At 41.3% G+C, this 17,517-nt stretch overlaps 1 protein-coding gene across 1 annotated transcript in view; it reads left to right on the top strand.

Annotated features, from left to right (window-relative positions):
• LOC149143581 (transcriptional repressor ILP1-like) overlaps positions 1-17,517 on the top strand; it is a 48,588-nt gene that overhangs the window by 17,236 nt on the left and 13,835 nt on the right. The window contains exons 3-5 of the mRNA XM_089446818.1: positions 2,304-2,983; positions 3,135-3,417; positions 3,664-3,953. Of these exons, the coding sequence (XP_089302944.1) occupies positions 2,304-2,983; positions 3,135-3,417; positions 3,664-3,953 (1,253 nt within the window). The remainder of the gene's footprint in view (positions 1-2,303; positions 2,984-3,134; positions 3,418-3,663; positions 3,954-17,517) is intronic.

Below are 17,517 nucleotides of genomic sequence, written 5' to 3' on the forward strand. Positions count from 1 at the left end.
CATGGCCTTGCCATTGCTACTGTTGCATCCGTACTGCAACTCCCTTTGCATCCGTGCTGCTGCCCATGGCCCTACCACTGCCACTGTTGCATCTACACTGCAACCCCTCTCATCGTGCTGCATTGTGCTGCCCATAGCACTACCACTGCTAACTGCTGCACTACAACCCAGTTATTGAGAAGTAAGTAACTGATCTCCCAACTCTAACATCTTTGTCAGGCTAGAGACGCCCTCGATGCTGAAACTCCCTCTGTCGCTGACAAGTGCTCCCTCTTTGACCTCTGCGTTGTTGCAACAACTCCATGCATCTCGCACCGTTGCACACCTCTTTGTGCCATCCTGCATTGGTGCAACACTCACATGCTTCTTGCACTGCTGCCTCACGTTGTCCCGGGAATCCTGTTGCTCCTTCTGTCGCTCCATCCACATCCGTCTCTACTAACATCCACCAGTACTGCTACTCCTCTTCGGGGCTCTTGTAGCAAGGCATAATCCAAGAGGCTGGGTACCTCGAGGATCCTGCCCCTCATCGCCTGTAGTTCGTCTGACTACATTTCGATATCTCCCCACTTTCGCTCAAGTGGTGTGTGTGAACTCATGGCATAGTCATCGTCTGTCTCCACTTCCTTCTCTGCCCTTGTTGGCGTTGCCTTGGTCTCAGAGGCCTCTCCCTGACTCTTCTTCCTTGGACACTGGGTCGCATAATGACCCAGCTCCCCACAGTGGAAGCATTTGACCTTGGAGAGGTCCTTCTTCTTCCGTTTCTCCTGCTTTCCCTCAGACGCTAGGGCAGCGTCCACCTCCTCCTCCTTCTTGATTCTGATCCCATGCTAGGGCAGCATCCACCTCCTTCTTGATTCTTGATTTTATGATGACTAGAGTACAGTGATAGTGGGGAGAATCCTTAATGATGTTTAAATTACTAATAAAAGTGATATGGCTTGTATTACATAAAATTGGACGTCTACAAATTCTGAAATACAATATTGTAAAGGTTTGTGACTAGAACATTATTACAAAATCTATTTATGAGCATATATGCAGAATAACTCATGTACATAGTCTAATGCCCAATAAAATATTAAGGTGAGATATACAACAGACTCTATGATATGCTGGCTGGAATGGGATGATATATAAATTAGATATCAGAGTACCAGGAACCCACAAGAGTCTTTTTAACCATATTCCGATAGATTTCTACATGCATAAAGAATGCAACCTTTCCAACTTAACAATTCTCCATTTTGCATTTATAACAAGGAATGTTGCCTGTTGCTAAATTCCATAGTTTGAAGTCTTCATATACATTTCTTACACTATCCTCAATCAGCTAATTCACCATTTACATTTGGCTATAATACATTCCAAGCATATGTTCTTTTTATTTGGCTGTCTATTATTGATGGTACACAGGGCTAAGCTTTAATTCGGTTTTCAGTGCTAAAAAAGAAATATATACATGAAACATACTCTCTATCATGTAATTTTCCCTTTCTGTTTGGAATCTGGATATCTATCCATGGATGGTGCACTGCATTAAATTCTAACTTGGTATCTTTATTTCAATCACCCCTTTTGAGGTAAATTATGGATCTCTAATCAAAATGATAGTTTTGGACACTGCATGCAATGTAACACCGTCCCTTTAATATTCTGTTCAAACTTTGGTCGATATATCCATAACTATGAAGATGTTTTCTTTGGTTGATATATCCATAACTATGGAGATGATTTCTTTTAGTCCAGCTTGAATAAAATTTGTTATCACATTTTATATATCCATTTGAGCATGTCTCCAATGGTTGGAGTAATTCTGGAGGCTATTAATGCTATGTCTGAATATTCATCTTTTCGGCAACTCTGACATTGCAATGAAATTCTATTGTATCTTTCTTTAAGGGATTTAATGTAAAATATTGATTTGCCTTTAAGAGCTTTTAGAAAATTGAAATTCCTTTTAAAGGTTACGTGATCTTTCTCGATGTTTATATATCTGTTGCTTCTCGTTGGGTCTCCTTGTTCTGCTAGTTGAAATTTCCCCTGGCATAGTGATAATTATGTATCCTCTGTTCAATTGAACATGCCATGCTATCACTGTACTCTAGTTATCATAAAATTATGTTTAAATGAGATTTCCTGGTTTACACTGGTTACCAATCTGAAAAATGCAGGAAAGTGCCTGGGGGTTTCCCTGTGAAGTTTTCTTGAAAAAAAAATATTGCATATTTGCTAGTAATTTTGTCAATCATGAAATTTTTAATTTTCTCAGGATTGAGCATCATCTGGTGAATTTGTTGCAGGACAAGGCTCCTTATATAGAGGAACTAGAAGAGCAAATGCAGAGGCTACATGAAGAGCGTGCAACAGCAATTGTAGAAAGACGGGCAGCTGATGATACTGATGAAATGGCAGAAGTAGAAGCTGCAATCAATGCGGCCAAGTTGGTCCTTAGTAAAGGTGCTGGTACAGCCACTGCTGCTGCAGCTGCTGCAGCAGCACAAGCTGCTGCTGCAGCTGCAAGAGAGGGATCAAATTTACCACCTCAGTTAGATGAGTTTGGTCGTGATGTGAACTTACAGAAGCGAACAGATTTGAAGCGAAGGGATGAAGCTCGGAAGCAGAGAAGATCTCGTTCTGCTTCAAAGAAAGCTGCATCTTTTGCTTCCAATGGCAATGCTAACCAACATATAGAGGGGGAATCTAGCAGTGATGAAAGTGATAGTGACTGTAGGGCTTATCAGTCTAGTCGAGATGAGTTGTTACAGACAGCTGATGAAATTTTTAGTGATGCAGCTGAAGAGTACTCAAAACTTTCTCTTGTCAAAGAAAGATTTGAGGGATGGAAGAAGCTCTTCTCCTCAACGTATCGTGATGCTTATATGTCTTTGAGTGCACCTGCAATTTTCTCCCCATATGTACGGTTGGAACTCCTAAAGTGGGATCCACTATACGAAGATGCGGATTTGAATAATATGCAATGGTATGTGACTTCCTGCTTTGCATTGTTGAGTCTAGACTCTAAATGTTTTTTCTAATGGTTAAATAGTACCGGTTCTAGTAGATAAAAGGTGAGCTTGTCTTAATATATTTCTGTCTTATATTACTGATACAGTGCGAGGTTTGCCATCCAGGCATGCTCTGCTTTTTGATTATGGTATGCCAGAGAATGCCAGCGATTTTGAACCAGACGATGCTGATGCAGACCTTGTTCCAGGTCTTGTGGAGAAGGTTGCATTACCAATTTTGCATCATGAAGTTGCACATTGCTGGGATAGGTTGAGTACAAAAGGGACCAAAAATGCAGTTTCTGCAGTACAAGTAATTCTGACCTACATTCCTCCATCAAATGAGGCGCTGCAAGAATTGTTGGCAGCAGTTCGAATGCGCTTGGCTGAAGCAGTTGCAGAACTACAGGTGAGGTTCTTACAGATATTGAATTCTTCCTCCAATATAATTGACTGTATGGTGTTGAACATCTTAAAAATAGTTCATCAGTAAAGAAGGGAAGCAGAATAAATTGCATAAAACATTGTGTTCCATGTGTATGACTGTAACCTGTTTCAAAGCTTCTTGGAAAGGAATAGTTATCTGGAGGTTAGCTTGTTTTATGTTTTAGATGTAGTAAATTCCTTATTTTAGTTTTCCTATTGTGAATCTTAGGTGCCAAATTGGAGCATTCCTGTTATGAATGCTGTATCTCAGGCAGCACGGATTGCTGCATATAAATTTGGTATGTCTGTTCGACTGCTAAAGAACATTGGTTTATGGAAAGGGATCTTGGCAATGCCAGTTTTGGAGCAGCTTGCCCTGGATGAACTTTTATGTGGGAAAGTGCTTCCCCATCTAAGGAACATTGTGCAGAATATTCATGATGCAATTACAAGGACGGAAAGGGTTGTTGCAGCATTATTGGGTGTTTGGACTGGTCCCAATTACTGTGGGGAACTTAGGTATGCTCCTGTTTCTGTTCTTTTTTGTTTAATGAAATTTTCTATTTCGACTTTTTTTTATTCTATCTTAATCGCATTCTTAAATTTGAAAAATACATATCATTCTATCTGGTCAAAATCTAGTATTTTTGATCCACTTTATCAATAATATCGAGTAGGACCCATAAAGATTGATTCTTCAATTTCTCTATCTGAAACCTCTGCTGTTATGGTTCAATTTGGGACAGCTCATTTTCTTCAGGTCCTGCATTGAACGAGGATGGAAGCATATTTAATTATACAGAAGCAATCATTATATGCATATCGATTATATAGTTTACGTTATGATCCTGTTATTATTGTTTGAACAATAATCTTAATTAACTGGAAAAACTTGGGAGTTATATTTATATACTTGAACAATTTTTGCCAAAATTAAAGTTTGATAAGTTCGAAAGACACTTGCCAAAAAACCTACTTGAATGGATCCTGCTAGGACCAAGTCCTCATTTCTATGTATGTTTAATACCATAGCACGGAGGATGTGCACTGTTAATCCATTTCCCTTCTTCAACACTTTCAGTCACTAAGTTTGAAAAGTATAGTCATAGCTGAAATTGGGCATTTTCATCTACTTTCTTTTTCATAGACTGGACATTACAGGTCATGGGATCATTTTTGTTGTTGTGATCAATGCTATCTCACTGCATGGGTATAGGTTGTGTTTTGGTCCATGCAGTGACAACAAAAGTAAACTAACACCTATCGATGCTTATGTGCAACATGTTTATAACACAGGCAAGGGAGCATGATGTTTAGCTTATTCTATTAGTGCAAATATTGCCTAGTAAAGTGTCTGTGTCCTTGAAAGGTTACACATTGGCTTTATGCTCTCCTGCCAAGTTTATCTACAAAACACAAAAATTATAGTGAAAATAAATAGATTTGAAACATTGAATACTCATGTTGTAGGTAAATTCATGTGAGAGCTATCTTCAAATCACACATTTTCACTGTGCTTGTAGCATCTCTCAAGAACTCTGGAAAAACTATATGTGTTTATAATTTTCCAATTCTGACGAGTCCAAAATTTGATTCAGATCATGCTTCTGGCAACTAAAGTAGAAAATATTTTTGTGACATTGATTGGAACAAGAACCTTCTAGTGAAGGACTTCCACATCTCAATCTTCCATATAGGCATAGAGTGTTAGGTATATTTTACATCTTTAAAATTTGAAAGATGCTCTGATCCAATCCATATTAATATCGGATCTAGTCAGACTAAAAATGCTGCATTTTTCTGCAACTAATGAGCAGCTATTAAAAGAATTGAACCAACGGAAGTACATGATGGTTGTTATTTGGGTTAGAATGTAAGCAACCTTTAGCTATTAAAAGAACATGTGTATTAAATGGTAGTTTTGCCAACTACCCACAAGGAGCCTTATATACACCTTCCAGGTTATAAAGCCAAAGTAAATCAATATCTACCGTGGATGAAATAATCAAAATTGGCAGTTAATCTGTCAGTCTCCTGAAAAGATAAATTGGCAATAATTGGGACATACTTGGAAAAAATCAGCCTATCTTGGTGTGCCTGTAGTGTAAAATGAAATAATTGGGATTGTTTTGGAATTTGTTGATTGCATTGGTATTAATCATGTTAATTTTAGGCAACAATGGTATGTTCTATGCTTTAGATCAATTTTACTTCAATTTCTTTATTAGCCCAATATCAATATCTAGATTAGCAATCACATCAACATGATAGTAAAATGCAGATAGAACATAAACATAAACAGTAGAAGACAAGCCAAGACAAGAGGACACAAGATGTGGCACCAGCTAGGGACAAAACCCAATGTGGGGAAACCCTTGATCAATTCTTCTTTTAGTTTTCAATAGTTCAGCAGAGAGAGATAGTACAATTTACAAATCTGATATTTTTGTAACAACAGTAGAAGAGCCCTAACCAGAAAAGTCAACGCTGGTCAACATGGAAGATTTGACCCTCAACAAAATGGTCAACTTCAGTCAACTTTGGCCTTCAAACAGCTAGATGAATAAGCCCTCAAAACAGTCCAGTCAAACCTGGTCAAATAGCCAACCCTATGGCCAGCCTTAGCTGCAGTCAACAATGGTCAAAATCAATGTTTGACCTCGATTTCTGTGCCCGTAAATGCGGCCTTCCCAAACAGAAGTATCTCACCTTAAAATGCAGTCAAACAGGTCAACGTTGCTGTTCAACGCTGGTCAAAACACTTCCTGAAATTTGGTCAACACTGGTCAATGCCCAAAACAGAGTTTCGTCCTCCTTTCCTTCGCACGTTTGAGAGAGAGCTGCCCATAAAATGCATACCCAATCAGATGAGGAAAGAGAGGTGTGAGGATGAGTGTGTCCAAAATTCAAATGAGGCTAAAGCATCATGTATTTATAGCAAACGTTGAGGATGAATAGACGTGACTGTTGGGCTTCTAAGCTTACATAAGTTAGCTGAAAGAGAGGTGTGAGGATGAGTGTGTCCAAAATTCAAATGAGGCTAAAGCATCATGTATTTATAGCAAACGTTGAGGATGAATAGACGTGACTGTTGGGCTTCTAAGCTTACATAAGTTAGCTGACCGACCTTGCCAATTTGTCCATAATAAAAATAAATTCATAACTTCATTCGTACATGTCGGAATCGGATGATATTTAGATCAATCTTGCACCTCTCGGAGAGAGGAATCCAAGAAAAATATCAACTTTCATAAATAAGATGACCCATGTGGAGTTTGGCCCTAGTTGCCAATTTTAACACTCCTCAACTAGATAGAACTCCATCTGCTAATCCATCTGCCAATCTGTACTATCTCTGCCATCAATGCACTGTTCTGTTGAACTATGAAGAAGAAGAAGTGATCGAGAATGTATCATACCATTCTCTACTGACCTAAATTCAATCCCAAATAAAAGATAGTGTCTCATACCACTCTCACTGACCTGAAGTCCGTTCCCATTGATCCCTGATCTATATCGGTCATCCTAGCATAGGGAGTATGATAGTACACGATGCGTCTATCGATAGTAATATGGTCCCTATCCTCATTTCCCTACTCATTGGCCAGATGAGAGGTACTTCCCATGAGTTCCAAGCTGCATGGGTAGGATGTCTTAGCAGGGGAAGGATGAACCACTCATCCTGCCTACATGTCGCCACGGGGATCACAGGGGAAGGTTGAACCACTCACCCTATGGTTGCTCATTGCTCCAAGAAGTATCCCAAGCTGCCCGGAGCTCCCAGAGCTCAATGTCCAATTCATACAAGACCCTCACAAGAGGGTCTCTCCACGACTCCAAGTTGTTCTCGGAAGGTCAGGAACTTGACCTTCCATAGAGGCTTTGTCAAAATATCGGCGACCTGCTCATCAGTCCCAGTGTGATGGAGCCTTATTGCTCCTTGTTGTACCATATCCCGGATAAAGTGGTATCTATATCTATATGCTTGGAGCAATCATGAAACACGGGTTTCTCCGATAATCGGATCCCACTTTGGTTGTCACAGAGGATCACAGTGGTATCCAACACATGTCCAAACAACTCACTGAAGAGCTTCCTCAACCAGATAGCTTCACAGGAGGCCATACTATCAACTATGTATTCGGTCTCAGCGGTGCTCAAGGCAATCGATTTTTGCGTCTTGCTCATCCAGGATATCGAATCAGAACCCAAAGAAAAACAACATTCAGAAGTGCTTTTGTGATCCACCACACTGTGAGCCCAATCAACATCTGAATAACCATGCACTTTTACATTTCCAACAGTGTATCTCAGTCCATGAGTGATTGTGCCCCGAAGATATCTCAAAAAATTCTTGGCACCAATCCAATGTATATGATGAGGCTCATGGCTCAACGTGTTAAATGCAAAACATATGTCCGGAAGGGAGTTCACCAAGAACATCAGTGCTCCTATGAGTTGACGATACTCAGAAGCATTTCCCAATTCAGGTTCAACAACACTACCACATAACTTCTTAAAGTGAAGTTCCATCGGAGTAGGCATAGGCTTGTAGTCCACCATCCCAAATCTTTCCTATATCTTTACAACATATTTTCCTTGACATACAAAAATTTCTCTTGGCTTTTGCCAGACCTCCAACCTAGGAAGTAGTGCATCAGTCTTAGGTCCTTCATCTCAAATTCAGAAGTCAACTCTCTCTTACATTTGTGAATGAGAGGGTTTGCAGCTGTCAGAAAGAGGTCGTCCACATAAAGTACCAGTATGAGAGGCTTATCATTTTCAACCTTAAAGTAAATGTTCAGATCGACTTCACTTCTAGTGAATCTCAACTTCATCAGATAGCTATCAATCCTCTCATACCAAGCCCGGGGTGTTTGCTTACAACCATAGAGAGCTTTCTTCAACCTGTATACGTGAGATTCCCGGTCATGAACCTTAAACCCCTCGGGTTCCACATAGACGTCCTCTTTGATCGAACCATGCAAGAAAGCGGTCTTGACATCCATCTGATGTAGGTTTCATCCTTGCGAGGCAACAAGGGCTATGATCGAGCGGATGGTGGTGTATCGGGCAATAGGTGCAAATATCTCATCGTAATCTACACCTTCCTTTTGAGAGAAGCCTCGAACAACAAAACGAGCCTTGAACTTTTCTATACTTCTATCAGCTCCATGCTTGGTTTTGTAGAGCCACTTAGAGGTGACAACTGATTTGTCCCGAGGAACCACATCCCAAACATCATTTTTCATAATTGACTCGTATTCTTCATTCATCGCATCCTTCCATACTTGTTGCTTCACGGCTTCTTCGAATGATGAAGGCTCATTTTGAATGATAGTGCTCATGACGGTAAAGTATCCTTGATACCTGTTCGGCTTCTTGCTTTCACGAAAAGTCCCCCTTGATGCAATATTTCTCTTGACATCTTCGAGAGTCTCCCTAAGCCATGAGTGTCTCCTCTTGGAGGAGGAGGGCTCTTGAGGAGGAGGATCAATAGGATCCATAGGTTCATCAACATTCGACATTGTTTCATGTTAATTTTAGGTATGTTCTATGCTTAGAGAAATTTATTTCAATTTTCACAGTTAGCTCAATATCTTTTACATATTAGCAATCACATTAGCATAATAGTATATTGCAGATAGAACATAAACATAAAAGGCAGAAGACAAGCCAAGACAAGAGGACACAAGATGTGGCGCTAGCAAGGGACAAACCCCAATGTGGAGAAACCCTTGATCAATTCTTCTTATATGTTCTTCAATAGTTCAACAGAGAGAGAGAGAGAGAGATAGTACATATACAATAGAAGTCAACACTTTGACTTATCTAAATAAGAGCATAGATCATCTCTAAGTAGATGATACATGAGGTAGCTGAACTCAATTGAAGACATGCTGCTTCAACTGATTCTCTCAGGTGACTCCATCACCATGTTGCTCCTCATCATCATGCTGCATCTCACTGTGTTGCACCATGCTACACCCATCATCACTGTGCTGCACCTCATCATGCTTCACTAATCATGACTGTACCCATAATTGTATTGCTGTACTATGCTTAGCTATGATATGCATTGCTGCTCCATGTACTTGCTACACCAACTACCTTTGTTGTCCCAAGTACCATTGCTGCACTATGATTGCCGCATCATGTACTCGCTGTCCCATGTATCCACCATGAACCATTGCTGCACCACGTGGCATTGCTGCAATGTCTGTGACTGGTTAGGGCATATTTGCTTGCTGTAATAACCCTTGATCAGCCACCAAAACAACCCTCCTTGACTACGACTCACCCTTGGAGAAGTGGTGGCTCCCATCACTATTGTTCTGGGCATAGAAAACCCCTAAACAACTCCACGCTATCCCTTGTTGTGGTGGTATGGCCTGCGGCCTACTACACAGCTTTGCTGTAGCATACGACCTCCTCCAAACCGAGTTTCTAGCCCACCATATCAAACACTAAATGACTTGACACTAACCTCCTTTGCCTCGGCCCTCCTAACAGCAACTCGGCCTTCACAATGACCTTGAAACAGCCCACGCTGTTCTATCCCTCTTTGCTGCGGCTAAAACATAGAATGTTTATGGTGGCTATATTATGAATAGTGTTTAGGGTAGCTTTGATATGGACAACGTATAGACTTGTGTCCACCATAAGAGTTTCCCTCTATAGGCTACCATATTAGGACGTAGAGCCTTCTCTTCATTGCATGCATGTAGATCTAGGGCTTGCCTTCTCCATGACAACGTTGAGCTAGGGCATCCTCTCCTTAGGGTTGCATAGTTTCTTAGGATCTCTTCCTCCCACCAAAAATCCAAAGACAAGTGGAGAGGAAGAAATCACAAGAAGTGTGTGTATAAATGACTATCAAGTCACCTCTTTTTATACTAAAACGTTGAGCACACATGGGGGTTATTTGGTTGCTAGCTGACCTTGACGAATTGTCCCATAACACAAATAAATTCATATTACCATGAATACTTATCGGAATCGGATGATCTTTAGATCCTACACCTCTCGATGAGAGGGATCCAAAAAAAATATCAGCTGCTATAAATAAGATGACCCACATGGAGTTTGGCCCTAGTTGCCAATTTTAACACTCCTTCTCAACTAGGGAGAACTCCATCCGCTAGATTGTACTATCTCTGCCATCAGTGCCCTGCACTGCTCTGTTGAACCGTGAAGAAGAAGAATTGATCGAGAATGTTTCATACCATTCTCTACTGACCCGTAGTCAGTTCCATATGAAGAGAGTGTGTCATACTACTCTTACTGATCCCAAATCAGTTCCAAAAGAGAGTGAGTTATGTCACTCTTACTGAGCCGAAGTCAGTTTCATTGATCCTAGATCAATATCACAAGAGAGTGTCTCAAACCACTCATACTGATCCTAGATCAGTTCCAAGAGAGAGTGAGCTATATCACTCTTACTGACCCGAAGTCAGTTCCAATTGATCCCAGATCAATGGAGGTCATCCTAGCATAGGGAGTATGGTAGATACAACGATGCGCCTATTGATAGTACTACTATGGTCCCTAACCCCATTCCCTACTTGTTGGCCAAGTGAGAGGTACTTCCCATGAATCCCAGACTACATAGGATGTTTCGACAGGAGAACCACTTATCCTATCCATAAGTCGCCTCGGGGTATCACAGGGGAAGGTTGAACCATTCACATTGTACACAGCGCACCACTAGGGGAGGGTGAGTCATGCTATGGTTGCATGTTGCTCCAAGAAGTACCCCAAGCCCCCCGGGAGCTCCCAGAGCTCAATGCATGCATCATACAGGACCTTCATAAATGGGCCTCTCAACGACTCCAAGTTGTTCGGTAAAGTCACAAATTTGACCTTTCCCCAGGGCTTTGATAGATTGTTCGCAACCTGCACATCATTGTCAATGTGATGTAGCCTTCTTGCTCATCAATGTACTATATCCTAGATAAAGTTTTACTTGATGTCTATATGTTGGTGCAATCATAGAATACAAGATTCCTCAATAATCGAATCCCCCTCTGGTTGACACAGAAGATCACAGTGGTATCCATCATGTGTTCAAACAACACACTGAAGAGCTTCCACAACCGGGTAGCTTCACACGAGGGCATACTCGTAGCTATGTATTCGGTCTCAGCGGTGCTTATAGCAACCGACTTCTGCTTCCTGCGCATCCAGGATACTGAAGCAGAACCCAAAGAGAACCAACACTCAAAAGTGCTCTTGCAATCCTCCACACTGCTTGCCTAATCAACATTAGTATAGTCATGCAGCTTCACATTTCCCGCAGTGTATCTCAATCCATGAGAGATTGTGCCCTGAAGATATCTCAAATGATTCTTGGCACCAATCTAGTGAGGCTCAACCATATATGAGCCCAACATGCTAACTGCAAAACATATATGCGGATGAAAGTTCATCAAGAACATCAATGCGAATGAGTTTATGAAACTCAGAGGCATTTCCCAAATCTGGTCCGGCATCACTACCACATAACTTCTGGAAGTTAAGCTCCATCGAGGTAGTCACGAGCTTGCAGTTCACCATTCCAAAACTAGAATCCAACTCCCTCTTACTTTTGTAAGTGAGAGGCTCTGCCCCTGTCAGAAAGAAGTCATCCTCATAAGGTGCCAGTATGAGAGGTCTATCATCCACAACCTTCAAGCAATGGTTTGAATCGGCTTCACTCTTAGTGATCTCAGCTTCGTCAGACAGTTATCAATCCTCTCATATTAAGCCCGAGGTGTTTTGCATCAAGCCATAAAGGGCTTTCTTCCACCTGCATACATGAGATTCCTGATCATGAATCTCAAACTCCTCGGGATGTTCCAAACCTGTGGACCTGCTACATGAGGGGAATGGTCCCCTTGTAAGATTTTCCTTCGGTACGTCTCGGACATGTACCTTCATGCTCTTCTTGAATTCAGGCATCCCTCTCACCATCTGACTCACATCGGGTAGGGCCCCATAATAAGTAGACCTCCGATGTTATAGATGAGATGTGTCAACTGACATGGTCCCCAATGGAATTCTTGCAACTTGATACAAATTGCCAACCTTGAACCCATGAGTAAAAGCATCTTTGAAAATTCTTTTTTCAAACATGTACCTTTCCATCGATGAATGCCACCCTGAAACCTTTGATTTCCATTGCTGAAATGGACACCAGGTTCTTCTTGTGATCAGGAACATAAAGAGATTTTTATAAATGAATCGAGTTACCCTCATTCAATTAAGAGGCAACATTCGCTACACCCTTTCCGGGATAGGTGGCATTGACTCCAAGTATGATCCCACGATTGTTTCCATCTCTACCAAATTAGAGAGTGCATCCTTCTATCCGATGAAGTGCCTTGAAGCACTACAATCAATAAGCCAGATCCCCAAAGAGTCTAGAGGAGAGGGCCAATACAAGATAATGCTTATTTATCTTATCAAAAACAACATTTGATTCTTCATACTTGGGGTTCCTTGCTTTCTTTGAAGAGTCGACTATTTTCTTGATGACCTGCATTACCTGTCATTTCTCCGATCATTGAAGATGTCCCTGGAATGATTGTTATCTTCATCAAGTGATGTGTCCTTATCATTCGGACACTCCTTCGGATAATGGCCGAACTTATTGCAAGCAAGGAAACTGCCTTTCCTTCCAACCTTAGATCCGAACTTCCCATTGAAGTGATCTTTAGGTAGCCATCAAAAGCTTCCGCAGCGCCACTAAGATAATATTCTCTGCTTCGACCTCACCCTTGGTGAATTGGAAGAGAGATGAGGAACACATTGAGCCTTTTGTCCTTTCCCAACTGTCTTCTGTGATTGCTCTTTCACTCTTGCTTGGGCTTTGTCTTCACCTCAACTCCGATACCATGTTAATTTTAGGTATGTTCTATGCTTAGAGAAATTTATTTCAATTTTCACGGTTAGCTCAATATCTTTTCCAGATTAGCAATCACATCAACATAATAATAAATTGCAGATGGAACATAAACATAAATCACAAAAGACAAGCCAAGAAAGAGGACACAAGATGTGGCCCTAGCTAGGGACAAACCCCAATGTGGGGAAACCCTTGATCAATTCTTCTTGTATGTTCTTCAGTAGTTCAACAGAGAGAGAGAGAGATAGTACATATACAATAGAAGTCAACACTTTGACTTATTTAAATAAGAGCATATATCATCTCTAAGTAGATGATACATGAGGTAGTTGAACTCAGTTGAAGACATGTTGCTTCAACTGATTCTCCCAGGTGACTCCATCACAATGTTGCACTTATCATTGTGCTGCTCCTCATCATCATGCTGCACCTCATTGCGCTGCACCATGCTACACCCATCATCACTGTGTTGCATCTCATCATGCTTCACTAATCATGACTGTATCCATAATTGTACTGTTGTACTATGTTATGCATTGCTGCTCCATGTACTTGCTGCACCAAGTACCTTTGCTGTCCCAAGTACCATTGCTACACTATGATGTACTCGCTATACCATGTATCCACCATGAACCATTGCTGCACCATGTTCGCTGCACCATGTGGCATTGCTGCAATGTCTGTGACTGGTTAGGGCATATTTGCCTGCTTTAATAACCCTTGATCAACCACCAAAACAACCCTCCTTGACTGCGACTCACCCTTGGAGAAGTGGTGGCTCCCATCACTGTTGTTCTGGGCATAGACAACCCCTAAACAACTCCACGCTATCCCTTGCTGTGGTGGTATGGCTTGCGGCCTACCACACAGCCTTGCTATAGCATACGACCTCCTCCAAACTGAGTTTCTAGCCCACACATCAAACACTAAACTAATTGACACTAACCTCCTTTGCCTCGACCCTCTAGGAAGGTACCTCGACCCTCTTAACAACAACTCGATCTTCACAATGACCTTGAAATAGCCCACACTGTTTTGTCCCTCTTTGCTACGGCTAAAACAGAGAATGTTTAGGGTGGCTATATTATGAACATTGTTTAGGGTAGCTTTGATATGGACAACGTATAGACTTGTGTCCACCATAAGAGTTTCCCTCCATGTAGGCTACCATATTAGGACGTAGAGCCTTCTCTTCGTTGCCTGCATGTAGATCTAGGGCATGCCTTCTCCATGATAACGTTGCGCTAGGGCATCCTCTCCTTAGGGCTGCGTAGTTTCTTAGGATCTCTTCCTCCCACCAAAAACCCAAAGACAAGTGGCGAGGAAGAGATCACAAGAAGTGTGTGTACAAATGACTATCGAGTCACCTCCATTTATACTAAAACGTTGAGCACACATGGGGGTTATTTGGTTGCTGGCTGACCTTGATGAATTGTCCCATAACACAAATAAATTCATATCTCCATGAATACTTATCGGAATTGGATGATCTTTAGATCAATCTTACACCTCTCGATGAGAGGGATCCAAGAAAAATATCAGCTGCTATAAATAAGATGACCCACATGGAGTTTGGCCCTAGTTGCCAATTTTAACATTCATCTTCTTTTGCACCCTGTTTTCCGGTGTCAGCTTCTTTACCCTTCCTTGGGATAGGAAGGTTGTTGATCTCGCCGAGGGCCATATCTTCGTCGAAGGTGACATCATGACTTATCTTAACTTCCCTTTGACCAGCCACATAAATTCTGTAACCCTTAGAATTTTCACTATAGCCCACAAAGATTCCTTTCTTCCTTGATGCACCGAATTTGCTTCTTTTCTCTTTCGGCACATCAAAATATACGGGGCTTTCGAAAATTCTAAAATGAGAGACATTGGGTTTCTTACCAGTGAACGTTTCTTCGGGAGTCTTGGAGTCCAATGCTTGATAAGGGCATTGGTTTTGAACATACACGGTGGTATTTGCAGCTTCATCCCATAGGAACCTTAGAAGCCCTTGATCATGAAGCATGGCACAAACAACTTCTACATTAGTACGATTCTTCCTTTCAGCTACGCCATTCTGCTCGGGAGTGTATGGGGTTGTTGTCTCCCTCTTAATGCCAGCTTCTCTGCAATAATCATGGAATTCATTGGATTTGTACTCAATCCCATTGTCAGTCCTCAATATCTTGATTTTCTTCTCGGATTGGTTTTCGATCAAGGGTTTGAAGTGATGGAACCAGGTGAACACTTCATCCTTCTTTTTCAAGAAGTAGATCTAGGGCTTGCGAGAATAATCATCTGTAAAGGTGAGATAATATAAGTACCCTCCCAAAGAGTTTATGGGCATCATATAAGATATATGGGAGTGGATCAGTTGCAATATATCTGTGGTCTTGCTATTACTTGGGGGAATGGTCCCCTTGTAAGTTTTCCTTTGGCACATCCGGGACATACACCTTCATGCTTTACTTTGAACTCGGGCATACTTGTCACCATCTGTCTCACATCAGGTAGAGCCTTATAATGAAGATGGGCAAATCTCCAGTGCCATAGTTTAGATTGTAGAGACGTGTCGCAAGACATGGCTCCCAATGGACTTCCTCCAACTTGATACAAAGTGTCAACCTTGAACCCAAGAGTAAAAGCATCTTTAAAATTTCTTTTCCAAACACATATCTTTCCATCGATGAATGCCACGTTGTATCCTTTGTCTTCCATTGCCAAAATGGACACCAGGTTCTTCTTGAGATCAGGTACGTATAGTACTTCTTGTAAATGAAGTGTTACCTTGATTCAATTGAAGGGTAACATTCCCTAATCCCTTCATGGGATAGGTGGCATCGTCTCCAAGGATAATCTCCAAGTTTGTCTCCTTCTCTATTGGATTAGAGAGAGCTTCCTTGAATTCGGTGAAGTGCCTTGAGGCACCACTATCAATTAGCCAATTCCCCAAAGTGTCTGGTTAGAGGTAGTGAAGAGGGCCGATATAACTCCTTTTGCTTATTGTTAACAACATTTGATTCTTCATACCTGGATATCCTTGCTTTCTTGGAGGATCGACCATTTCCTTGATGTCCTGCATTCCTTTTTCCTTTTCCATTGGACCTGCCATTCCTTTGATCGTTGTGGTTGAAGTTGCCCTTGGAATGATTGTGATCATCATCATGCGATGTGTCCCTTCTATTTTGGACACTCCCTTGCATAGTGGCCAAATTTATTGCAAACAAAGCACCTGCCCTTCCTTCCTCCTTCCCTTAGATCCAGGCTTTCCATTGAAATGGCCTTTAGACCCTGCATTATTTCTCCTTTTGGCATGAGCGGAGAATGCAGTGGGGTTGCTTCTATTAGAAGGCATTTTTTGCTCCACCATTCTTGTTTCTTCTTGAATGCATCTCGACATCAATTCTTCAAACCTTGGAATTTGATCATTATTGAGAATAGTGGTTCTAAATATATACCACTTGGGTGGGAGTCCTCCAAGGGTAGTGATAGTAAGTTCCCTGTCAGGAATGACCTCTCCATTCGAAACTTGAAAGTATATCATTCTTGATCTCAGTGATCCTTAAGAAGTAGGATTGAATATCCTTGTCCTTGCCCTTCTTAATATCCTTCAACTTATTTTTGAGAAATAAAATTTGATTAGCATCACTAACCTTGAACATGCTGATCAATCTGTCGTAGATCTCCTTAGAGGTCTTCAATTCGGAGATGTAAGCCACCAGACGCTTGTCAATGGAATCTCTGATAATCTTCTTTGCTTTGACTTCATCCCTATTGTACTTGGTCTTCGTAACAGTCGGTGCATTTGAAGGAGGTTCAGGGATTTTACCCTTTCACATAATCCACTTCTTGTTCTTCCAAGGTCAAATCAAGAGACATCTTCCATCCATGATAGTCAGATTTATCATCGAGCTTGTCTTCAGTGGGATGAGGAACCCATAGAGCCTTTTGTCCTTGTCCAACTGTTTTTGGTGATTGCTCTTTTACTCTTGCTTGGGCTTTGTCTTCACCTCACCTCTGATACCATGTTAATTTTAGGCAACAATGGTATGTTCTATGCTTTAGAGCAATTTTACTTCAATTTCTTTATTAGCCTAATATCAATATCTGTAGGAATTTACAGGGTAAGTTCCTCAGACAGAACACCAAAGGACACCGCTCACAAACAGATCACATATCAATACACCAGTACTTTTGACGTGGTTAAAACCC

This window comes from Pinus tabuliformis, chromosome X, assembly GCF_031772625.1.
Source record: "Pinus tabuliformis cultivar Carrire ecotype Pingquan chromosome X, CPIR1, whole genome shotgun sequence".
Taxonomy (NCBI): Eukaryota; Viridiplantae; Streptophyta; class Pinopsida; order Pinales; family Pinaceae; genus Pinus; species Pinus tabuliformis.